The 24,192-nt window shown below is 53.9% G+C and overlaps 2 protein-coding genes and 1 long non-coding RNA gene across 3 annotated transcripts in view; 2 read left to right on the top strand and 1 right to left on the bottom strand.

The window, feature by feature from the left end:
* Positions 1 to 24,192, top strand: part of rps5 (ribosomal protein S5) — a 335,501-nt gene that overhangs the window by 267,773 nt on the left and 43,536 nt on the right. The gene's annotated exons all lie outside the window — the stretch shown is intronic.
* LOC138754678 (phostensin-like) lies at positions 263 to 11,070 on the bottom strand. The gene is made up of 3 exons (XM_069919336.1): positions 8,608 to 11,070; positions 2,190 to 2,397; positions 263 to 1,517 (listed from the first exon to the last, which is right to left on the bottom strand). The coding sequence occupies exons 1-3, from the start codon at positions 10,366 to 10,368 to the stop codon at positions 1,501 to 1,503; spliced, it is 1,986 nt and encodes a 661-aa protein (XP_069775437.1). The 5' UTR covers positions 10,369 to 11,070; the 3' UTR covers positions 263 to 1,500.
* LOC138752529 (uncharacterized) lies at positions 14,652 to 16,589 on the top strand. Its single transcript, XR_011350723.1, has 2 exons — positions 14,652 to 14,862; positions 15,721 to 16,589. It is a non-coding gene; the product is annotated as an uncharacterized lncRNA (long non-coding RNA).

Below are 24,192 nucleotides of genomic sequence, written 5' to 3'. Positions count from 1 at the left end.
GGGGGGGAAATTTAAAGGGTAACTTTATCCCACAGAGGGCGATGGGTGTGTGGAATGAGCTACCGAACAATGGTGACAGAGACAAAGGGAACTGTTACAAGGCTGACAGGGACCAAACGATCGAGTCGAACTCGGGTGGGGGGGGGCGGAGATCGGCCTGCAGGCAGGAGTTAGGCTGAACGCCCTGCTTGCTACGTCTCGAAAGGCTGAATACTGAGTGAACAAGCAGACGGTGAGTTAGAGAGAATGCCATAGGCTTGGAAACAGTTACAAAAATTTTATTGAGGTTTTGGCGAGAGTACACACGGGAAGGGTGCTGAACGTGGTGGTTGAAGTGCTGACGTGCATTGTTCATACCAAACCCATAACACACACACACACACACACACACACACACACACACACCCATGCACACAGATCTGCAAAAAACCCACGGTGCACAAAGGTTTTAATAAAGGCGCACATATTCAAAAACAGGAGTGCTCGTGACTGGGGGGGATGGTGGGGTGAGGGGATGGCGGGGGCTGTAGTCACGGGGGGGGGGGTAATCCATCTGCAGCCCTGAACCGTCGGCAGTCGGATGCCAGAGTGGGAACCCCTCAGATGAGCCGAGCGATGGTGGGAAGATCAAACAGAGCCCGGGATGAATTCACGAGAAGCAGAAATATTTGGCGGAAGATAAACGGGAGGGGGATTCACTGAGCGCTGGAGGGGATCACGGCGGGAGAATTCCTGAGTTAGAGACACACGTTCCCTGATGATGGGCTTTTGGGTTGGGAATGGCAATGGGAATGATGGGTTTCTTCCTGGTCTGACCACCAATGGGAGCAATGGTGTGGGATGGATGTTGAGGGGGGTAAGTAGTTATGGCGGGGTCTTGTTTGCTGTTGGCTGGTAGGGGGCAGGAGCATTCAGGCAGAGACTGGCGGGAAGCCTCCTCGTACAAAACCCCTCCTTGGTTAATCCCATGGAATGGCCACGTGGATGGGCAATTGGACCGCGCAGGCCCTCCTCCTCCCGGGAATGCCAGACAGCGTCATGGTTGTCCTGCCCATGACCAAGCCCCAGGGACCCCTCCCTGACCCCCGCCCCATGGGCCATATCAGCTCATCACAAGCAGGACCCCATGTCCCGCTGCACCGCTCCCCCACCCCTCTCCTTGCACCCAAGGGTGGGGCAGGAATGGACACGGGAAGCGGGTAACCGCTCCCCTGCGCCGATGTCCCCACAGCAGCCCGTCTTCCCTGCGGAAGCCGATGCTCTCGGAGAGATTCAGTGCGCGAAGCCGTACAAAAGGGTTTAGTATCGGGGAAAATTCTACTCGAGGGAAATGTCCCAGGGATGCGGCGATCGCACCGGGAAGGGTCAAGCGTGAAGGCAGAGTGTTCCTCTCCCGCTCATGGTCCGACCTTGCCCCCCTGCGATCCTGAAAAATGAACCATCCAGAGTGTCCGCTTGGGATTCCTCGTTGGCACCTCGTGGGGCTCGCTGCCTCCGTTATCACCTGCAGCTCTCGTCTGCCAAGAGAAGGGAGAGGGTGAGGAGGGGTTGGAATCAAGCGGTTGTACAGCAGTAATGCCCAGCCGCACAGCGGCCCGGACCACAGCGAGACGTGGGCACATTATCCACGACAAACGTCACCCCAGGGTTTTATATAAAATCCTCGCGCCTGCAGGGTCTGGGCCCAAGATGGCGGCGCCTGTGTTTGGCATGGACACGAGGGGTTGCAGACGTAGAGGCATAGATAAGGTGGGGCCAGTGCCTGTTTCCCAGGGTGGGATCAGCAAACACTGGGGGACGTCTGTACAAAGTGAAGGGAGGGAGGTTTAGGGGAGACATATGGGGGATGTTTTTTTAATGCTGAGAGTCTTGGGAGCCTGGGGTGGTGGTGGAGGCTGGAACATTAGAGGGCATTTAAATACGGATGGAAGAAAAATAGAGGGTTATGGGGTAGGGAGAGGTTAGTACTTTTTTTAAGGAGTATATAGATCAGCACAACATCGAGAGCTGAAGGGTCCATATTCCAATCCGGTGGAAGGTTTCAGATCATTGTACGTGTGTGTGGGTGTTGGGTTAGAGTGGGGCGGGGGGGGGGGCAAGTCTGATCGTGCCAGATTGGGAGGGGGTGGGGAGACAGTTACTACAGGGTAGTTGATCTGCCGCCGAAGCGCGCTGTCGCTGGTACGTACCTACGAGAAGCGGTTTCCCACGTATGGACCTGCCGATCGCGGATGCCCCCATCTCGTCGTCCTCCTCCTCCTCCTCTTCAATCTCCTCCGGCGACCGGGCCGGGAGTGGAGTTTCATCCTCATCTGGGCCAAATTCAGCCAACAGCGCCAATTCCGACGGGTATTCGAATGTGGACTCCAACTCACCGTCATTGAAGGAAATGTTCAGCTGAAAGACAAAGAACAGAAAGGCTGAGCGTCAGGAAGAGGCGAGCCCAGGGGGTTCGAACCCCGCATTGTCCATTGTGATGTTCACCCCGTGTCTGCATGGGTTTCCTCTCGGCGTTTCGATTTCCTCCCACCCTCCAAAAACCTGAAGGTTTCATGGGCTGGGAGGGGTTTCTACCGTGTGGTTAATAGATTTAGAAACATTTTTATATATATTTAAAATATATTAGGAGAAAGTTTTATGAAAGTCCTCAGTGTGAAGAAGATAAACTCTCATTTCTCAGTACACTGTGCTGAAGAAGTTAAACCCTTGTTTTTTGATATACTATGCCTGTGGGTGGTGGGTGCTGAAGAAGTTAAACCGTTTCTCAGTATACAGTGCCTGTGTGCTGTGTAAGTAAAGCAACAACCATTGCAGCAGTGTTGCGTGTCCTGTGGACACGGACCCCAGGATCTCTCCGTTCTTCATTTTGTCAGAGTGTTCCACACACCCTGCAAAACCTCGCGAGGTGCTCGTAAATCACACCTTTGGACAGAAAGGAGGGTTACACCACCCAGTGCTCCTCTGGCTCTGTTCCAACCCCTGACCGCCACAATAGCCTGGATCTCCCAGGGCTTCAACTCCCCACCCTATTCCCTTGCCAGCACGCCTGTCTATGGTCTTGTGCACCGCCAGGCTGGGAGCTCCCCTCGAACTGGAGGAACAACACCTCATCTTCTGACTGGGGCCCCTCCAACCAAGTAGCATTAACATCGACTTTTCTGATTTCCATTAACCCCCCCCATCTCTCTCTCTCTCTCTCCCCTCCCCCTCTCTCTCTCTCCCTCTCTCTCTCTCTCTCTCTCCCTCTTCCCATTTCCATGTCTCCTTTCAAAAGAGCCAAAAACAGCAGGATATAATAACAGAAGTAGGCCAATCGGCCCATCGGGTCTGTTCCACCATTCTGATTCCCCTCCCACAGCCCCTCTCCCTGTAACGCTTGGTGCCCCGGTTAATCAAATACTTGTCAATCTCTCCCTTAAATGCGTGCCGTTTCATTGGGAGGTATTTGTGTGATCAGGTGACAATAAACTCGAGTTGTCAGGGAGCTGAGGCGAATACTTCGACCCGGAGGGTGGTGAGGTGAGGAACGAGCTCCAGAGGAAGTGGTAGAGGCGGGGACAAGCACAATGTTCAAAAGACATTTCGATGGGTTCTTTAAAAAAAAAATTCACCATAAGACACAGGAGCAGGAACAGGTCATTCAGCTCATCCAGTCTGCCCCGTCGTCTAATCACGAGCGGATCCATTCTCCCACAAGGGCCCCACTGCCTGCCTTCTCCTCATAATCTTTGATGCCCTGGCTAATCAAGAATCCATCAATCTCTGCCTTAAATAATCCCAATGACCTGGCCTTCACAACCACCACAAATTCCACAGATTCACCCCCACCCTGGCTGAAGAAATCCCTCCGCATCTCTGTTCTAAGTGGATGCCCTTCAGTCCTGAAGTTGTGGCCTCTTGTCCTGGACTTTCCTGCCGTGGGGGACAACCTTTCTACATCTACTCTGTCCACGCCTTTAAACGTTCAACGTGTTTCAATGAGATTCCCCCTCATTCTCCAAAATTCCAACGAGTACAGGCCAATATGGCCACCATGGCTCACGTAGCGGTTAGCGTTTTACAGCGCCCGTGCTGTCTGTGAGGGGTTTGTGTCGGGACCCAGGGTCCGAACTCTGCGCTGTCTGTGAGGAGTTTGTATGGTTCTCCCTGTGTCAACATGGGGTTTTCCCCGAGGGGCTCCGGTTTCCTCCCACCATTCGAAACATACCAGGGGTCGTTGTAGGTCAATCGGGTGACGCCAGCTCGTGGGCAGGAAGGGCCTGTTACCTTGCTATACGTCTACATTTAAAATAAGATCTCCCGGAATGTGTCACCAGGCAGGACGCAGTCAAAACTGCATTCCTATCCCCCAGCTCATCGCCAGATGCCTCTGCAGCCCTTACATCATCTCTCAGCCCTTTCAAATTAGCTCTGGAAATCCCCCTTAGATTTCTAACAGAGCCATGGGATGAGAAAGGAGCTCATGGTGGAGAGATGGTCCCTTGCTCAACAGCTCTTAGGCTTCTCCCCCCCCACCCCCCCACCACCGACTGGGAAACCCAGGGCGGTTTTGAGAATTACTCTCAATTCCACATCAAGAGCATTTATTTTCAAACTTCTCGGGGTGGGACGTTGACATCATGGAAGGTCCCCACCACCCTGGTCACAGCTTCCTCTCACTGCTCCCTTTGGGCGGAGGGTCAGAGAAGCCCGGGGACCAGCACCTGTAGGTTTAAGAACGGTCTGACAGTGGCTGGGCTGCCCCCAGTGCAGACCCGCGAAGAGCGGCGCCATCGCAGGGACCTACCACCCAGTCTGGCAGGCTCTGGGGAGGCAGAGAGACCGGCGCAGAGCACCGGGGAACAGGGAGGCCACTCGCTCACTGGGGAGAGGCAGGAGGACCCGGAGGGGGAGTAGGGAGGACGATGAACGTGGCAAGGGGGAGGAGGGGTCAGAGGCTGAAGAACACACATGGGTGGGGGGAGACCAGAATTACGAGACATGGGCTCAAGCTTCAGGGGAGTAGATTTAGGGCAGAGATGAGGAGGAACCGGAGGGGGGGTTGTGTGAATCTGTGGAATTCACTGCCCGTTGAAGCAGCGGGGGCGAGCTCAGTGAATATATTTAAGACCAGGTTGGGTACATCATGGGGGGATTAAGAGATGTGGGGAAAAGGCAGGTGGGTGGAGATGAGCCCATTATCAGATCAGCCACGATCTCATTGAACAGTGGAGCAGGGCTCGACAGGCCAAATGGCTGCCTCCTGTTCCTGTGTAATTTATCGTGATTTTTGCATCTTGTCTTGCACAAAGCGACAGATTTATGACAATAAATTTTCTAATCGTGGTTTTAAATGTTGCTGAACTCGCTGCATTTCCTGCCGCAAATGAACTCAACGCAGAAGCGAATCAAACAATTGTTTTCAAGAGAATTCTCCTTCCTGTTGTCACTTCCCATTTCTTGCTTCAACGCTGAATTCTCCAGGCTTCTCCCTCCCCCTGGGACTTGATCTGGTTCTGCTGCCTCAATCTCTCCTGTATCCCGCTCCCCACTCAGGCCTCCCTCTGCCCCACCGTTATCCCCTTTCCTGACTCACCTCTCCCTCTCGGCCCCTCCGCACGCCCCTCTTCCTCCCTCTCGGCCCCTCCGCACGCCCCTCTTCCTCTCCCTCTCGGCCCCTTCCCACGCCCCTCTTCCCCACTCTCCTTCCTGCACTGGACATCCCACTGGCCGTTCCTCCCCGTGGATGCTGCCTGACCACCAGTCCTGCTTCCCTCTGTTCACTGAGGGCTTTTTGTTTCTCTGATGCTGTGCAGTGGAGAGCAACTCTGAACAAGGAGTTGTTCTTCCCCACTCCTCTTGCACGCTAGGCAGCTAAGACCCAGCCTATCCAACCTTCTCCTGTAACTCAAGATTCCTTCATTGTCATGTAATAAAGACAGAGTAATATTGCACAACCTGCTTTCATCAGAGGTAAGGAGGACAGATTTGCCATCAGCAGACGTTGCCTGAGGCACCTCTTACAGCGGGGGAGAGAGAGAAGCAAAAGAGAGTCCTCACCCCCTCCCCCTCATCAGAGCCACCAAGTGTCTGTGGATTCGCCTCCTGCCCCCCGCAGTGTTCAACCCATGACAACACAAGTTCCCAGTTTGAACCTCTGATGAGATTAGGAACCCTCCAGCACCCTCTTGTATCCCGGATCCCCCTCCAGCCGATCTCGAGCAGCTCATGTGCAATCAACGTGTCCCCCCCACCGCCCATGGTCCCCCCCCAACCCACGATCTCTGGTTCATATCTCATCCACCCTCAGTGGAAAAAGCCGACCGACATTTACTCAGTTGGGGGACCCGTACAGGCTGCTGGGAACCGGGATTTGAGTGGGCGCCGAGGGCCAGAAGGGGCCTTGGGCGCTGACCGCGTCAGAGGTTCGGATCAGACGAAGGGAGGCTGGAGGCGAATCCACGGATGCTCAGCGACTCTGATGGGGCCATCCCTTTCTGGCTTCTCTTCCTCTTGTCCTGTCAGGGGCTCCAGGAAACGCTCAAGGCGACTCTCTGGTTGCCTTATGGCAGGCCAAGCTGTAGATCATTACAGCACAGCAACAGGCCCTTTGGCCCTTCTAGTCTATCCTGCCCAGTCCCACTGACCTGCACCCAGCCCATTCCCCTTCCATCCATGGACCCATCCAAATTCTTCTTAAATGTTCAAACTGAGCCCGCATTCACCACCTCACCTTGTTCTGCACCCTCAGCCCCTCCCCTAAACCTTTCCTCCTTCACCCTTGGGGATGCCACGCAACGCTAATGGTTTACGGGAGGCAGAAGAAAGTTTCATGTAATATTCCATGTTCTATACTATTACACTGCAATTAAGGAATCTTGAAAGAGGTTTAAAGATATGTTCTTCCCCACAGGCACAAGGCTCGTGAATGACCCACCACGGCAGTGCCCTCCCGCTGCCCTTGTTTGGTGCTAATCTTTAGTTTCCCTGTAACTTGAGACTGTGATTATGCTCCTGGACTTGTACGTTACATGGTTAACCTGTTAAACTGCTTGAAGATCTCTCTTTCTCTCCCTTTCTCTTTCTGTCTCTCGCTCCCTTCTCTCTCTCCCTCTCTGCACAGCCTGTGATTGTTTTGTACCCAGCTCAGTTACTGAGACCGGATGATATATTTTCCCCGAGGTCGATGGATTTACCACGTGTGGAACTGCGCCAAGGAATGCAGCAGAGTATAACGATCTGATTACAGCAGATGCACAACGATCTGATTACAGCAGGCGCACAAGGAGCGGGCCCGGCAGCTGTCGGCTGTGGCTGTGGGGAGTGAGGGAGCGTGATTCTATCGGGGGGGGGGAAGAGGGTAGCGGCGGGGAGGAGTGTCGGGGGAGTGAGGGGGATGCAATGAAGGAGTGATGGGTAGGCTGAGAGGGTAGTGAAGGGGCAGTGAGGGGGAGCAGAATGAGGGGGGGGAGCGAGGGGAGGGGTATCGTTGGGACGATGTTTTTCCAATGAGGACGATGACTTTCACTGTCACCGCTGGTCACCGGGGGGGTGGGGGGGGGGTGGTTTCCACCCAGTATCCCTGGGAGGGACAGGGATGTGGATGAAGTGAAAACCAGAGAGGAGAAGGGAGGATTCAGAGATAAAAGAATCTTCACTGGTACACACGAGTTCACACACAATCACACTGCACGCACACACAGCACACACACAAAGATACACAGGTACACACACGTGTTCACACACAAGTACACAGATGTTCAAACACATTCACACTGCATGGACACACACGTGTTCACACACACACTGGTACACATGCATATTCACACATTCACACTGCACGCACACACATGAGTACACACATAATCACACACATTCACACCGCACACACACACACACGGGCACACACGTGTTTTCACACATTCACACTGAAAACACACGAACACACACCGATACACACACACTAATGCACATACATGATCCCACATGAGTGTCTACACATATACACACTGCACATGCGCACAAATGCACACACTAACACAGACAGTAATGCGTGTGTGCACTGGGTCGAATGTAGTTCAGACAATTTATACAGACAGATCCCCAAGATAAATCCTGATCGTTGCCACCCCTCAGATGGGCTGCGCTCAGTGACAGGGAGGGGTTTAACCCTATGGATGACCACCCGCTCACAGAACGCCCCGACTGCTGGCCCTGACAGAGTGTCCGCTGGGTGAGATGTGGGAACTTTCCCGCCTGAACCAGGCCTGTCCTTACTTCCAGTGGACACACGAATTCACCCCTCCTCCCCAAGCTCCCCTCTCCTTCCGACACCCCCAGCCCCCCTCTTCCTCCGGCCCCCCTCTTCCTCTGGCCCCACTCTCCCCCAGCCCCCTCTCCCCCAGGCCATCCTCTCCCCCCTCCCCCTCCCCCCCCACCCCACTCTTCCTCTGACCCCCTTCTCCCCTAACCAGGGCTCCAATCCCTTCCCCAAGACCACTATCACCCCCCCCCCTCTACCAACCCCAGTCCCCCTCAGAGACCCTCCATACCCCCCCCCCCCGGGACCCTCCGCCCAGATACCCCTCCCCCCCGCAGGTTCACCCCCACCCCCGGACCCGGGCCTACCTTCCTGCGGTCGCCGCCCTCCTTGACCAGGCAGGACCTCCTCAGGCTCCGGTATCCGCCGATCACCAGGATCTGCTCGGCCGTTGGGTACCTCCTGGCCCCGGGGGCGGGGGCGGGAGCAGGGACGGGGGGCGCCTGAGGCACATCCCCCGAGGCCTGTCCCCGGGCTCCGGCCGCCGCCCTGCGCGGGGTGATGGTGATAGTGCGGCCGGCCCTACCGGGGGGGCCTCGCCCGGGCCTCAGGCCACGCCAGCGGCCTCCGGCCTCCTGCAGGCCGCTCATGGACGCTCGGGGCCCGGCCTCCGCTTCCTGCCGCTTCCCGGCTCTGACTGCGGGCCCACGGCCCTGCGGCTGCTCGGCACAGGAACAGGAAGCTCGGCCGCCGGCGGGCGGGCTGGGGTGATAGGCCCGGCCCCCGGGCTCCAGGCAGGGCCCCTGGGCCCTAGGGGCCAGGTCACCCGGGACAAGAGAGGCCTCGGGCTCCCCACGGGGCCTAGGGGCCTGCCGGGGCTCGGGCTCTCCATAGGGCCTAGGGGCCTGGTCCCCGGGGTCCAGGGAGGTCTCGGGCTCCCCATGGGGCCTAGGGACCTGGCAGGGCTCGGGCTCCAGACACGGCCCAGGGGCCTGGCCCTGGCTCCCCAGATCCTGACAGGGCTCCGGAGCTTGGGCCCAGGGTCCAGATTCCAGACAGGGCCCAGGCTCCCAGAGGGGTCCCATGGCCTGGGCCTGGCCTCCCAACTGACTGGGCTCAGGGGCCTGGGCCATGTCTCCAGGGCAACAGCAGGAGGGGGGCTCTAGTGAGGGGTCCTGGGGGAGTGCTGGCTCAGTCCCCAGTTCCTCCCTGGAACTCGGGCCCCGCCAGGAGCCGAGGCGGATGTCCTCGGAGCCTTGTCCTTCCCAGGGGCCTAGGCTGAGGCCCTCCCTGAAGCGTGGGCCCTGCCGGGAGCCTGGGCTCTGAGCTTCCACGTAGGACAGACCAGCAGAGTCCCAGGGGCCCAAGGCCGGGGGTGACTCAGGCTCTGGAGATTCGTCCTGCTGAGGCGCTGGGTATGCCCTGGCTCCTGGAGGGGCCTGAAAGCTGTGGGAGGAGGAGGAGGAGGCTCCTCGCTTGTCGGGCTGTGCTGGGGAGGGTCCGTCCTTGGGGCGGCAGCGCAGGATAGTGTCGGTGCTGCGGGAACGACTCGCCAGGCCCCTCTGCTGTCCAAAGCGACTCAGTAAGCGGCTGACCCGGCCTGGCCTGGCCTCCCCCTCGGCCTTCCCTAGGCTGCTCAGGTCCTCAGCGCTGCGGGTCAGGGAGGGGTCGGTGTCGTGGAGTCTGGGCACACTGTCGTGCCAGGCTCGAGGGCGTGGCGGGCCTTTGGGCCCCTGGAGGGGGCCATCACGCGCCCAGGTGGCCCTAGGCCCCAGCCTGGCTCCCTGCTCTGCCTGCCTCCTCCACTGCTCCTGCCGGACGAACGGGTTGCAGTTGATGGGGCTGATGTTCTCCTGCAGCACTGCGCCATCAGGGGGCTCGGGCTCAGGGCTGAGGGCACTGCCCGAGTCAGGTTCCTTGGCCTGTTGGGGCCTAGGAGCCTGCAGGAGCCTGGCGTTCTGCTGGGGCCTGGGGCGTGGCCTGCTCTTCCTCCTCTCCATCAGCTCCTGCTGCCAGGCTGGGATTTTGGCCAGCTTCTGCAGCGCCTCCTCCTCCTTCCTCCGGCCCTCTTCCTCCTCCCTCCGCCTCCTCTCCAGTAGCTGGGCCTTCCATATGGGGATGGGGTCCATGGCTCCTACCCCTGGGGATGGGCACGGGGGGGGGGGTTAGTTGATCTGTCCCAGGGACGGGAGGGGATGAGCTGGGGAAAGTTAAATCCCCCCCACCTCGGGGTCGGACAGAGCGTAGATCTGCCCCTGGGGACGAGCAGTGGGTTTAGATCTGACCCCCAGGGATGGGCAGGGGGGGTTTAGATCTATCCCCGGGGATGGGCAGGGGACGTCGATCTGACCCCAGGGATGGGCAGGGGGTTTAGATCTGACCCCTGGGGATGGGCATGGGCTTTAGATCTGACTCCTGGGGATGGGCAGGGGCTTTAGATCTGACCCTGGGGACGGGCGGGGTGGGGTCGATATGACCCCAGGGATGGGCGGGTCGATCTGACCCCGGGGACGGGCGGGGTGGGTTGATTTGACCCTGGGGATGGGCAGAGGATTTAAATCTGCCCCGAGGATGGGCAAGGGTTGTAGATTTGTCCCTGGGGATGGGCGGGAGGGGTGTCGATCTGCACCCGGGGACGGGCAGGGTTTTTTAAAAATCTGACCCCAGGAACGGGCAGTGGGTTTAGATTTGACCCTGGGGATGGGCAAGGGGTTTAGATCTGCCCCCGGGGATGGGGTGGGGGGTAGGTTAAACACCTCCTCCGGCGACTGAGCTTCAAGGCAGCAGATCCCGGGTCAACGAGCCGTTCCTGGGCAGCAGTGCGGGAAGGAAGAGCCCGGAGAGGAGCCGGGGGCTCAGACACCCACCCCCAGAGCCCACCCGGCGACTCCCGAGCCTCGCTGCCCCCTGCCCGGAGGATCCCTGCGCCGCCGACTCCGCCGCGCTCCGTCCCGGGACGGTCTTCGGACAATGGGAGCCGCGTCTCCCCGCTCCGCTGCGGGGCTGCGACCGTCCCGGCGGGGTCTCGGCGTCTGGGGGCTGCAGGTGGGCGCGGAGGCTGGTGCCTGGCTGGGAAACTCACTGTCCCGGCTTTGAGCGCCCGGTCCCGGCTCCCGGCTCCCGGCAGCGAGGGAAGGAGATGGGGAGCCGCCCAGCGCTGCGGGAGGGAGGAGAGTGAGAGAGGGAGGAGAGAGAGGGAGACAGAGGGGGGAGAGAATGGGAGGGATAGAGAGAGGAGAGAAGGAGGGAGAGAGAAGGAGACAGAAGGGGAGAAAGTGGGAGGCATAGAGAGAGGAGAGAGGGAGGGAGAGAGAGAAGGAGACAGAAGGGGAGAGAGTGGGAGGGATAGAGAGAGGAGAGAAGGAGGGAGAGAGGGAGGGAGAGAGATGAAGGGAAAGAGTGGGAGGGAGGGAGGGAGAGTGGGACAGGGAAGGGAGGGAGAGAGGGAGGGGAGGGAGAGAGGGGGGTGAGGGAGAGAGGGTGGAGAGAGAGAAGGGGTGAGAGGGAGGGGAGAGAGGGGGGAGGGATTGGCAAACAATATTAAGAGATGAAGAATTGAAAGAAAAGGGATGTGACAGGATGAAGAGGGAGTGGAAGACTAGGAGGAATGGAAATGAATGGAGGGAGAAAGGGAATAAAGAGGATAGATAAAGGGTATGGGGATGGTGAAGGATAGGGGTCGGCAGGGAAGAGAGAGCAAATGTGGAGGGTAAGGGACTGAGTGGGCAATGACAGGATGGGACACGAAAAAAGGGAGAAGGCAGCAGTGGAGAGAGGGGCAGGGAAGAAAGGAGGTGAGAGGTGGAGGGGTTGGAACGACTGGGAGATCGGAGGGGGAGAACTAGAGAGGGAAGTCACTAAAGTGAGAGAGTTTTTCTCCATTCAGTTTTCTATTGATTCATGAAGATGCGCGATGTCACTGACAGCCTCTCCCCGTCTCTCTCTCTCCATCCCTCTCCCTGTCTCTCCCCATCCCTCTCCCTGTCTCTCCATCTCTCACCATCCCTCTCTCCATCTCTCCCCACCCCTCTCCCTGTCTCTCCATCTCTCCCCATCCCTCTCTCCATCCCTCTCCCCATCCCTCTCCCTGTCTCTCCATCTCTCCCCATCCTTCTCCCTCTCTCCCCATTCCTCTCCATCTCTCCCCATCCTTCTCCCTCTCTCCCCATCCCTCTCCCTCTCTCCCCATTCCTCCCCATCTCTCCCCATCCCTCTCCATCTTGCCCCATTCCTCTCCCCGTCTCTCCTCATCCCTCTCTCCATCCTCCCCATCTCTCTCCATCCCTCTATCCCTCTCCCCATCTCTCTCCATCTCCCCATCACTCTCCCAACTCTCTCTCTCACCATCTATTCACCCCATCTCTTTCCCTCTCTCTTCCTTCATCTCCCTCCCCATCTCTTTCCCTCTCCCTCCATCTCTCTCCCCTCCCCATTTCTCTACCCATCTCGTTCCCTTTCTCTCTCTTTCCCCTCTCCTTCTCTCTTCCCCTCTGCATCCCTCTCTCCCTCTCTATTTCTCTCTCTCTCATTCTTCAGTGTCACTTTCTTGTTCTCACTCCCCCTCTCATTCTGTTCTTTGGGGACCCCTCTCTCTCTCTCGTTCTCCCTCTCCCTGGTTCAAGGTCCCAGCCCTTCAAACCTGCATCAAGGGAACCCCCGCCTGTCTTGATCTCAGAGGCGAACAAAGGCAGGGATTTTCTTTGGCACAGCAACGGTTAATGGACGAACTGGACAAAGCAAGGTGCCCCAGGCAATCCGAGCTTCCCTGGTCCTTTGGAATCAGTGCTGAGCCAACCCTTCAGGGTTTTCTGAAAGCAAAGGGGATGTGGGGCGGGGGGGGGGGGGGTGATGGGTTGAGTGCTACTGTGGAAGGCAGCAAGCCTTGTCAGCTGCACTTTGTCATGAAAGGCTCAATCCCTGTATTCCAGGGCAGAGATGAACTGAAGCAGCGTGGTGGCATTGAGGGGACGCTTCACGTGCATGGTCAAAACACCCAGGAATTCGGCTGGTCTCCCAGCGTCCACAGGAGGTAAAGACCCGTCACCGACGTTTCAGGCCCGAGCCCTTCCTCGTTATTAACAGAATTAGTTAAAAAAATCCAGAAATCTCAGAACACAGACAGTGCCCAACTGGGGGCGGCATCCAGACCAATTAAATTTACACTTTTAAATTTTGACATACAGGCCCTTCCGGCCCACGGGCCTGTGCCGCCCAATTACAGCCCCCTGGTACATTTCGAACAGTGGGAGGAAACCAGAGCCCCCCCCGGGGGGAAAACCCACGCAGATATAAGGAGAACTCCTTGCAGACAGCGCGGTCCCAATCGCCGGTCCTGCGAAAGCTTTGGGTAAGATGAGGGGTGGGGGAGTTGAGAGTTGATTATGTCTGTGTGATTAGTTGCCTGAAGAGCTGGCTCTGAATGTTGCCCATTCAGTGAGAGGTGAGAGGTGGAGGGGTTGGAACGACTGGGAGATCGGAGGGGGAGAACTAGAGAGGGAAGTCACTAAAGTGAGAGAGTTTTTCTCCATTCAGTTTTCTATTGATTCATGAAGATGCGCGATGTCACTGACAGCCTCTCCCCGTCTCTCTCTCTCCATCCCTCTCCCTGTCTCTCCCCATCCCTCTCCCTGTCTCTTCAGTTGCCCATTCAGAGCCAGCTCTTCAGCGCTTGACGTCCTGCTTTGCGGAAACTGCCAAAATGTTTGGCCTGGAAGTCAGCCTGAAGAAAACTGAGGTCCTCCATCAGCCAGCTCCCCACCATGACTACCAGCCCCCCCACATCTCCATCGGGCACACAAAACTCAAAACGGTCAACCAGTTTACCTATCTCGGCTGCACCATTTCATCAGATGCAAGGATCGACAATGAGATAGACAACAGACTCGCCAAGGCAAATAGCGCCTTTGGAAGACTACACAAAAGAGTCTGGAAAAACAACCAACTGAAAAACCTCACAAAGATAAGCGTATACAGAGCCGTTGTCATACCCACACTCCTGTTCGGCTCCGAATCATGGGTCCTCTACCGGCACCACCTACGGCTCCTAGAACGCTTCCACCAGCGTTGTCTCCGCTCCATCCTCAACATCCATTGGAGCGCTCACACCCCTAACGTCGAGGTACTCGAGATGGCAGAGGTCGACAGCATCGAGTCCACGCTGCTGAAGATCCAGCTGCGCTGGATGGGTCACGTCTCCAGAATGGAGGACCATCGCCTTCCCAAGATCGTATTATATGGCGAGCTCTCCACTGGCCACCGTGACAGAGGTGCACCAAAGAAAAGGTACAAGGACTGCCTAAAGAAATCTCTTGGTGCCTGCCACATTGACCACCGCCAGTGGGCTGATAACGCCTCAAACCGTGCATCTTGGCGCCTCACAGTTTGGCGGGCAGCAGCCTCCTTTGAAGAAGACCGCAGAGCCCACCTCACTGACAAAAGGCAAAGGAGGAAAAACCCAACACCCAACCCCAACCAACCAATTTTCCCTTGCAACTGCTGCAATCGTGTCTGCCTGTCCCGCATCGGACTGGTCAGCCACAAACGAGCCTGCAGCTGACGTGGACTTTTTACCCCCTCCATAAATCTTCGTCCGCGAAGCCAAGCCAAAGAAAGAAAATGTCTGTGTGAGACGGAGAGAGACAGAGCTGGGGGAGGGGGGAGAAGGGGACGGGAAAAAGAAAAAGGTGGGTGGTGGGTCTAACGGAAACCAGAGAAGCCGTCCAGTTGGAGGGGGGCCCGGATGAAAGATGAGGTGCTGCTCCTTCAGTTTGCGGGTGGCCTCAGTCCGGCCGTGCATGGATGGACGCGTCGGCGAGGGGGGTGGGATGGGGAATGGAAGCAGGTGGTTGCTGGGAGATCCAGGCTATTGTGGTGGGCAGAGCGATCTCCCAGCCTGCACCCACTCTCTGCACAGTGGGAGGACCGGATGTAGATTCACATGCATTCCCACCCCCACTGTCCCCACCACACTGAAATCGTTCCCTGTTGTATACAGTGCAAGAGAGCAGATCATTTCACGCATCTTCCACTGAACCACAGAACATTAGAAAACAGAAACAGGCCCTTTCGGCCCTTCTAGTCTCTGCTAATCCAGCCTAGTCCCACTGACCTGCACCCAGTCCATCGCCTTTCATCCTCCTCCCATCCACGTACCTGTCCAAGTTAAAACTGAGCCTGCATTTACCACCTCAGCTTGTTCCATTCCCCCAACGCTCTCTGTGTGAAGAAGTTCCCCCTAAACCTTTCCCCTTTCACCCTTAACCCATGTCTTCTGATTTGTATCTCACCCACCCTCAGTGGGAAAAACCGACCTATATTTACTCTGTCTGTCCCCCTCATCATTTTAAATACCTCAATCAAATCTCCCCTCATTCTTCTACGCACCAGGGAATAAAGCCTGTATCTGTTTAACCTTCCCCTGTAACTCAGTTCCTGAAATCTGGGCAATATCCTGCTAAATCTTCTCTGCCCTCTTTCCTCAGGAGTTTGCAGGGGTTCAGTTTGACAGCTGAAACCCTGGCAAATTTCTACAGACACGGTCTGATGCGGGGACGCCAATACACCCGAGCGTAAAGCCCTCCAAAAGGTAGCCCAGGACATCACGGGCCAAACCCCCCTCTCCACCACAGAGAACATCGTTGGGGAACGCTGACATCGGAGGGCAGCAGTGATCATCGAGGATCTGCACGACCCGGCACACGCTCTGTTCTCGCTGCTGCCATCAAGAAAGAGGTATCGGTGCCACAAGACCCATACCTCCAGGTTCAGGAACAGCTGCTGCCCCTCCACCATCAGAGTCCTCAACGACAAACTCTATCAGGGACTCATTTAAGGACTTGTTGAGGTTTTTCTCTCTTTGTATCGCACAGTCAGTTTGTTTACATTTATTTGTTTATGCATGCATGTTTTTTTTTGTATCACCAGTAAGTGGTAATTCTGTCTAGCCCGCAGGAAAAACAATTTTAGGGCTGTATCTGATGTCATGTGTGGGCGACGTGGTTGGTGCAATGCCATTACAGCGCCAGCGATCAGGACTAAGGTTCGAATCCCGCGCTGTCTGTACATTCTCCCCGTGTCTGCGTGGGTTTCTCCTGGGGGGGGGGAGGCTCCGGTTTTCTCCCATGTACTGGGGAGGGTGTAGGTTAATGGGGTGTAACAGGGCAGCGTGGGCTTGTGGGCGTAAGGGGCCTGTTCCCAATCTGTGTGTCTAAAATTAAAAAAAGAAATCTGAGAATAAATCTGGAATGTAGCTGGGCCAAAGGCCCTGTCGTGCTCTATCATTCCTGGGGGGCTCAAGCCCGAAACGTTGGATCTGTATCTTTATCTTTGCAACTTAAAGTTTACTGTTTGACCTGCTGAGTTTCTCCAATGTTTTTACTTCAATCGTGGTGTCTGCATAGAAAACAATACAGGCCCTTCGGCCCACAAAGTTGTGCCGAACATGTCCCAACCGTAAAAATTACTGAGTTTTCCCATATCCCTCTATTTTTCTGAACTCCAAAAGTCCCTTAAAGGCCCCTATCGTCCCCGCCTTCACCTCCATTGCCGGCCCCGTTCCACGCACCCACAGTTCTCTGCGTAAAAAAAAACCTCTAATTCTCTGTCCCTACTCATGCCCTCTTGGGGCCACCACTTCAGCCCCAGGGGAAAAGCCTCTGACTATCCTCAACATCTTGTCCACCTCCCTCAGGTCACCCCTCGTCCTCTGTTGCTCCAAGGAGAAAAGGATGAGTTCACTCAACTTAAGGCCTGCACCCTAATCCAGGCCACACCCCTCGTAAACCTCCTTTACCCCACTCTCTCTGGCTTTCGTGTTTGACCAGTTGTCCTATAATTGTTCCTTGTTCCATGCTATGCCGTCCTGGGCTCTGTGTGAGAGAGGCGATACAAGGGTGCGAGGCTGAAGGTAGGGCCCACCCTACACGTCCGTGAGCCGAGTTCTCCACCCAGGGCTCGCGATGGGGGGGAGGGGGGAGAAGCTCCCCCGAAAGAGCAGCAGAGAGCGCAACGGCTGCATCAGACCACACGCCTGAAACTGTCGCACGGAGGGAAGGGGGGGGGGAGTCAGAAAGACACAGGAAGTGGACGAGATAAGCAGCTAAACATCTCGTACTTGTTTCAGAGGGCTATGTCATCCAACAGAAAGTCAGAGGAGGAAATAGGAGAGAGATAAATTCAGAACATGGAATTCCAGAAAGAATCTAAACACAGGCGATTGGTGCAGTTCCAGATACACCGGGGATAGTCAGAGATGAAACGATGTTCAATTTATTTTCATGTAAGGTAAACAGTGTTGTATCACCAGCTGTAAGGCCAGCAGATTCTCCACTGGCCAAAATGGCCTGAAGTGCCCCTTACAGTCAGAGAAGGAGCAGCAAAGGAGAGTCATCCTTTTTCCCCCCCCCCCACCCACTCAGAGACACTGAATATTCACCCCCCCCCTCCGTGGCCAGGCAGAGCCCAGTCCAAACCCGAGCTTCAGATCCGAACCTCTGGCACGGTCAGTGCCCTCGCATTCCGGCTCTGATGCCTGTCACCCCCCCCTCCCTTCAGCCAGTCCCCAGAGGCCCACAGCCAGGTGCAAGTCCCCTGACCATTGGAGGGAAAGAGGATATGGACGGATTTCAGATTTAATGTCAGGGTACGTACACGACATCACGTACAACCCCGAGATCCTTTTTTACCACTTACTGGTTGTTTAATAAAACTACGCTATGTACACACATAAACCTATAACAAAATGCAAACAAACTGACTGTGGGATACAGAGAAAAAAACATAAATAAAATACAAAGTCAGTGTCGTTAAACGAGTCCCTGATTGAGTTTGTTGAGGAGACTGATGGTGGAGGGGGAGCAGCTGTTCCTGAACCTGGTGGGTGTGAGTCTTATGGCCCCGATACCTCTTTCCTGACGGCAGCAGTGAGAACAGTGCATGTGCTGGGTGGTGTGGATCCTTGACGATTGCTGCTGCTCTCTGACAGCAGCATTCCCTGCAGATGTTCCCGATGGTGGGGAGGGTTTTGTCCATGACGCCCTGGGCTGTGTCTGCGACCTTTTGCAGGGCTTTATGCTTAGGGATTGGTCCCTGAACCAGACCGTGATGCAGCTGGTCAGCGCACCTCTGTAGAAATCTAATGTTTCTGATGTCTCACCGAACTCCTGCAAACTCCTGAGATCGATAAGTACATTAAAATAATTATTTTTAATTACGTACAGAACGGTATCAGGCTAGTTCAGCCCATGAGCCCGTGCCGCCCAATTACACCCAATCCACCTACAGTTTTGAAGGGTGGGAGCAAACCGGAGACACCCCCCCGGGGCAAAACCCACACAGGCACGGGGAGAATGTGCAAACTCCTCCCAGTCAGCGCAGTATTTGAACCCTGGCCCGGAACAGCGGTGCACCTGACCAACACAAATTACAGAAGAACAGACCAGATTGTGTTTGAACTTTAACAGGCCAGCGTCAACTTGAGATAGGACCCAGACCCATTTCAATTTGTCGACCACCCCCAGCAGATCAACAGCCAATTTGATCTCACTGCCACTCCTCCCACTCCGTGTCAGGTCACCGAGACCACAGGAACGCTTGCAGCAGACTGCCATTATCAGAATTTACTGTCACGAACACGTCGCTTTGTCACAGCATCGTAGTGCAAACTTCACCGTGAACGGCATTCAGAAATAACTAAATAAATAGCATGAGAAAATTGGAGAAGGTGAGGCTGTGTCTGGGGCTCATCTGTTCAGGAATCTGATGGCGGAGGGGAAGAAGCTCTTGATTCAACCCATTATCATTGTAATAAGATAACATAACATAACAATTACAGCACGGAAACAGGCCTTCTAGTCCGCACCGAACCAAACACCCCTTTCTAATCCCACCTCCCTGCATAATGCACATAACCCTCCATCTTCTTCTCATCCATATACCTGTCCAACCTTTTCTTAAATAATACAATTGACTCCGCCGCCACTATTTCTCCCGGAAGATCATTCCACACAGCTACCACTCTCTGAGTAAAGAAGTTCCCCCTCATGTTACCTCTAAACCTCTGCCCCTTAATTCTTAACTCATGTCCTCTTGTTTTAAACTTTCCTCCTCTTAACGGAAATAGTCTATCCACATCCATTCTGTCTATCCCTTTCATAATCTTAAATACTTCTATCAAATCCCCTCTCAACCTTCTACGCTCCAAAGAATAAAGACCCAATCTGTCCAATCTCTCCCCATACTCCAGATGCTTAAACCCAGGCAACATTCTGGTAAACCTTCTCTGCACTCTCTCCACTCTGTTTATATCCTTCCTATAATTAGGCGACCAGAACTGCACCCAGAACTCCAAATTAGGCCGCACCAACGTCTTATACAATCTCAACATCACCTCCCAACTCCTATATTCCATGCAATGATTGATAAAGGCCAGCATACTAAAAGCCTTCTTCACCACCCTATTCACGTGAGTTTCTACCTTCAGGGAACGATGTACCGTTACTCCTAAATCTTTCTGCTCTTCTGTATTCCTCAATGCTCTCCCATTTACCACATATGTCCTATTCTGATTCTTCTTACCAAAATGAAGCACCTCACACTTATCAGCATTAAATTCCATCTGCCATTTTTCAGCCCACTTTTCTAAGCAGCCCAAATCCCTCTGCAATCCTTGAAAACCTTCTTCATTATCCACTATTCCACCTATCTTAGTATCGTCTGCATATTTACTAATCCAATTCACCACCCCATCATCTAGATCATTAATGTATATAACGAACAACAATGGGCCCAATACAGATCCTTGAGGCACACCACTGGTCACCGGCCTCCAACCTGACAGACAATTATCCACTACCACTCTCTGGCCTCTCCCTTTCAGCCAATGTTCAATCCATTTGACTATCTCAAAATTTATACCTAAAGACTGCACCTTCCTAACTAACCTTCCATGTGGTACCTTATCGAAGGCCTTACTGAAGTCCATATAGACAACATCCACTGCGCTACCCTCATCCACATTCCTAGTCACCTCTTCAAAAAATTCAATCAGATTGGTGAAACATGACCTTCCTCCCACAAATCCATGTTGAGTGCTCCTGATCAGACCCTGTCTATCCAGATGTTTATAAGTACTATCTCTAAGAATTTTCTCCATTAATTTACCTACCACAGACGTCAAACTTACAGGCCGATAGTTGCCAGGCTTCCTCCTTGAACCCTTTTTAAATAACGGAACCACATGCGCAATGCGCCAATCCTCCGGCACTATCCCCATATCTAATGACATTTGAAAAATTACCGCCAGAGCCTCTGCTATTTCCTCCTTCACTTCTCTCAATGTCCTGGGGAAGATCCCGTCTGGTCCCGGAGACTTATCCACCTTTATATTCTTCAAAAGCCTTAAAACTACACCTTTTGTAATCTCTATATTCCACATATTTACCCAATTTGCTTTTTTTATCCCACATCTCCCAATATCCTTCTCCTTAGTGAATACCGAAGAAAAGAAACTGTTCAATATCTCCCCCATTTCTCTAGGTTCCACACACAGTTTTCCACTCTGATTTTCTAAGGGACCAATTTTGTCTCTAGCTTTCCTCTTACCATTAACATATTTGTAGAACTCTTTTGGATTAGTTTTCACCCTGCTTGCCATAGTTTTCTCGTACCTTCTTTTAGCTTTCCTAATTCCTCTCTTAAGATTCCCCTTACATTCAATGTATCTTTCAAACATCTCCTTAACTCCATGCTTCTTATATCTAATGTACGCCTCCCTTTTTCTTCGAACCAAGTTTCCAATATTCCTTGAAAACCACGGCTCTCTCAAACCTTTTGCCCCTCAATGATGTCGTCTTACATGAAAACCCCTTTTTGCTGGCTGCGTTGCGGACAGATTCACCAGCGGCAGGAATTGCCCGAACCGTGGATTCAGTTCCAGCCCCCCACAGCCTCACAGAGTCCGGTCCAAACCATTGGCTCCAGATCCCAACCTCCGACACAGTCAGGGACCCTCGCATCCCAGTCCTGATACGTGCTGCCCCTCCAGCCAGTTCGAAATGGCCTCCGGCGGCTTCCATGGGCTCCTTGCCTCGAGCCACTGACAGTCTAGCTGCATGCGCTGGCTCCTCACTGGTCAGTCGCCACGGTCACCGTCCCCGAGGTGCCCTGCTCCAGTCCTCCCCCCGCCCTCCCCGGGGTCTGCAGCCCCCCTCACCTCATGGCCGCTGCCGCCTTGGGCACAGGCCTCACCGGTTGCAGGATTTCGACCGAAGCCACCGTTGGCTCCCTCAGTGGACCATTCCAAGCCTGCGAGGAGCCAGTGGCAGTCGACTGGGTGGCTAGAACCCAGTAGAGGAGACCACAGTAGGAGTGCCAGATGCAGGAGAATTCGTGCAACAGCATGGATCCCCCCCTCCTCTGGACTCTGCAGAGGTTGCATTTAACTCTATGCCCACGAGTGCTTGCCAGGTTTAGCGCTACTCCCAGAGACATAGCCCAGGGAACCAGCTCCCTCTGCTGCCACAACATGACGCTACAATACTCAGATGCTGGTACCTGATTCCAGTGCTTCTCTGTCCTTGCCTTCCTCGCCACTGATCTTTTGGCTCTGAAGGGAAGAGGAAGAATTTGTGATTTTCCTCCAGAGCAGAAAGGACCAGCAGTTCCTTTCACGCCTGCACTTCACCAGTCCCGGAACAGGTCATCGGAATCCCTGGCAAATTTCTAGATGTCTGGTGGAAAGTGAGCTGACCGTCTGGTACGGGGAAACCAATACTCCGCTCCCGAGTGTAGAGCTCTGCCATAGGTCATGGACACAACCCAAGACAATGCCAGCAAAATTCTCCACACCATCGAGAACATCTGCACCAGTGGTTCCCAAACCTCCCTTCCCACTCACATCCCACTTTGAGTAATCCCTTCACTATTGGGGCTCTGTGATTAGTAAGGGGACTGCTTAAGGTGGGATGTGGAAGGGAAGGTTGAGAACCACTGCTCTAGTCCCGATTGTGACTGAAATCTTTTGCTTGAGAAGAATAGTCATTGGCCCATTTCCTTTGGAGCTCTGAAATGGTGCACATGACGAGTCAATGAGGGACAATTCAAACTTTTTCTTCTCATCCACATCCCACCTTAAGCAATCCCTTACTAATCACAGAGCCCCGATGGCAGAGGGATTACTTAAAGTGGGATGCAAGTGGAAAAAGGTTGAGATTTACTGATCTACAGGGAGCAGCAGCGATCATCACGGATCCACACCACCTGGCACACGCTCTGTTCTTGCTGCTGCCATCAGGAAAGAGGTGTCGGGGCCACAAGACTCTCACCCACCAGGTTTGGGAACAGCTGCTCCCCCCTCCACCACCAGACTCCTCAACGACAAACTCAACCGGGAACCCGTTTTAGGCCTCGGACTTGTGCACTTTATTGATTTTTTCCTCTGTGTTGCAGAATCTCTGTTTACATGTGCACGTTGAGTACAAATTTCTTTGAAGAATCTCGGGGTTGTACCTGATGTCATGTATTGTATCCTGAGAGTCAATCTGACACAAGGATTTTCACCAGATCGGCCTCGATCAGTCAGAAAGGAGTTAAAAGACTGATTTTTAACAGAACTAATTAAAAAAAAATGGCCCCAAAATGATCCCTCAAAATATACTTTGTTTATAAAAATTAATATGTACAGGGCCCTCCATCAAGACACCTTTTCCTTTATTTGCCCCGGTCCTCCACAGTTTTAAATTAGGAATCAAACAATTCACACGGGATTAAAGCTCATTCCAGATTTTATTCAGGGTTATTTGTACATGTTCTGGTTTGACCTTGTGGAAATTACAGAACTTTTTATCTATCCTCCCCCAGGGCATCACAATGTCCGGAACATCTGGTTTTACGGATGTTTGTGAGAACTCTGCTTCGTTGGGTCAGGTATAAGGGAGCTAGGCTGGATTCGAGGCTTTTGATCCCCTTTGGAGTCTGTAGTCGCCATTTTTCAACACAAGGACCAAAGGTTGTGCCAATGAAATTCAAAGAAGCCGTCATGAGGCTGAAAAAACAGTAAGAGATGTCACCCAAACCTACTGATGACCAAAATCAAGAGTTTGGAACATCATTGAGAAGACAGAGCCCAGTCATCGCAAAGGGACTGGTCGGCTGAGGAAGACTCCACTGCTGATGAGAGAAGAATTCTCATCGTAATGAAGGGAAAAATCTCCAAACGCCTGGACAAATCAGGAACAGGGTCTGGTGTAGATGTCAATGACCACCGCCTGCAGAAAATGTCATGAGCAGAAATGCAGGGGCCACACTGCAAGATGCAAACCGTGGCCAAGGTGGTTCTTCTTCAGAGTTTGGGGTAGTTCCTTTACCCCTCCGCACTTTGCTCCTGCCATCTCTCTGACACAGGTTCATCTTGGTCTCAGCCATCCACAAGGCCATTTTCCAGAACTCCGCAGGCTCTTTTAAGCATTTCTTGGCAAACTGTAATCTGGTCGCCCTGTTTCGGCTCACACACCCGAGTTCTCACAAACATCAGTGAAGCCAAATGGCCGTGAAATGGGGGAACTGTGTATAAAAAGTGCTGCAATTTCTACATGGTCAAACCAAAACGTCTATGATTAACCATGAATTAAATCTGGAAGGTCCTCTTTAATCACGTTTGATTCCAAATTTAAAACATAATGTTTGTACTTTGTCCCAAACATTATGGAGGGTGATGAATACAGGGAATTCATATCAACATGACTTTACCCTGTTATTCCAATAACATCTGCCTGTTATCAGTAAGCATTCATTGTGACCCTGTCACTAATCACTTGTGTTCTGTCTACACGTCTCAGCTTGATCTCCTGGTCGCCAACCTTTCCCATCATCAGGATGAGGCCAGTCGTAAACTTGAGCAACACATCACTCGTATTCCTCTTGGACGGCCTTATTCTCAAAAGCATGAACATTGCTTT

Source organism: Narcine bancroftii, chromosome 2 (genome assembly GCF_036971445.1).
Source record: "Narcine bancroftii isolate sNarBan1 chromosome 2, sNarBan1.hap1, whole genome shotgun sequence".
In the NCBI taxonomy this organism is placed as follows: domain Eukaryota; kingdom Metazoa; phylum Chordata; class Chondrichthyes; order Torpediniformes; family Narcinidae; genus Narcine; species Narcine bancroftii.
This window is presented reverse-complemented; position numbering and strand designations above follow the sequence as displayed.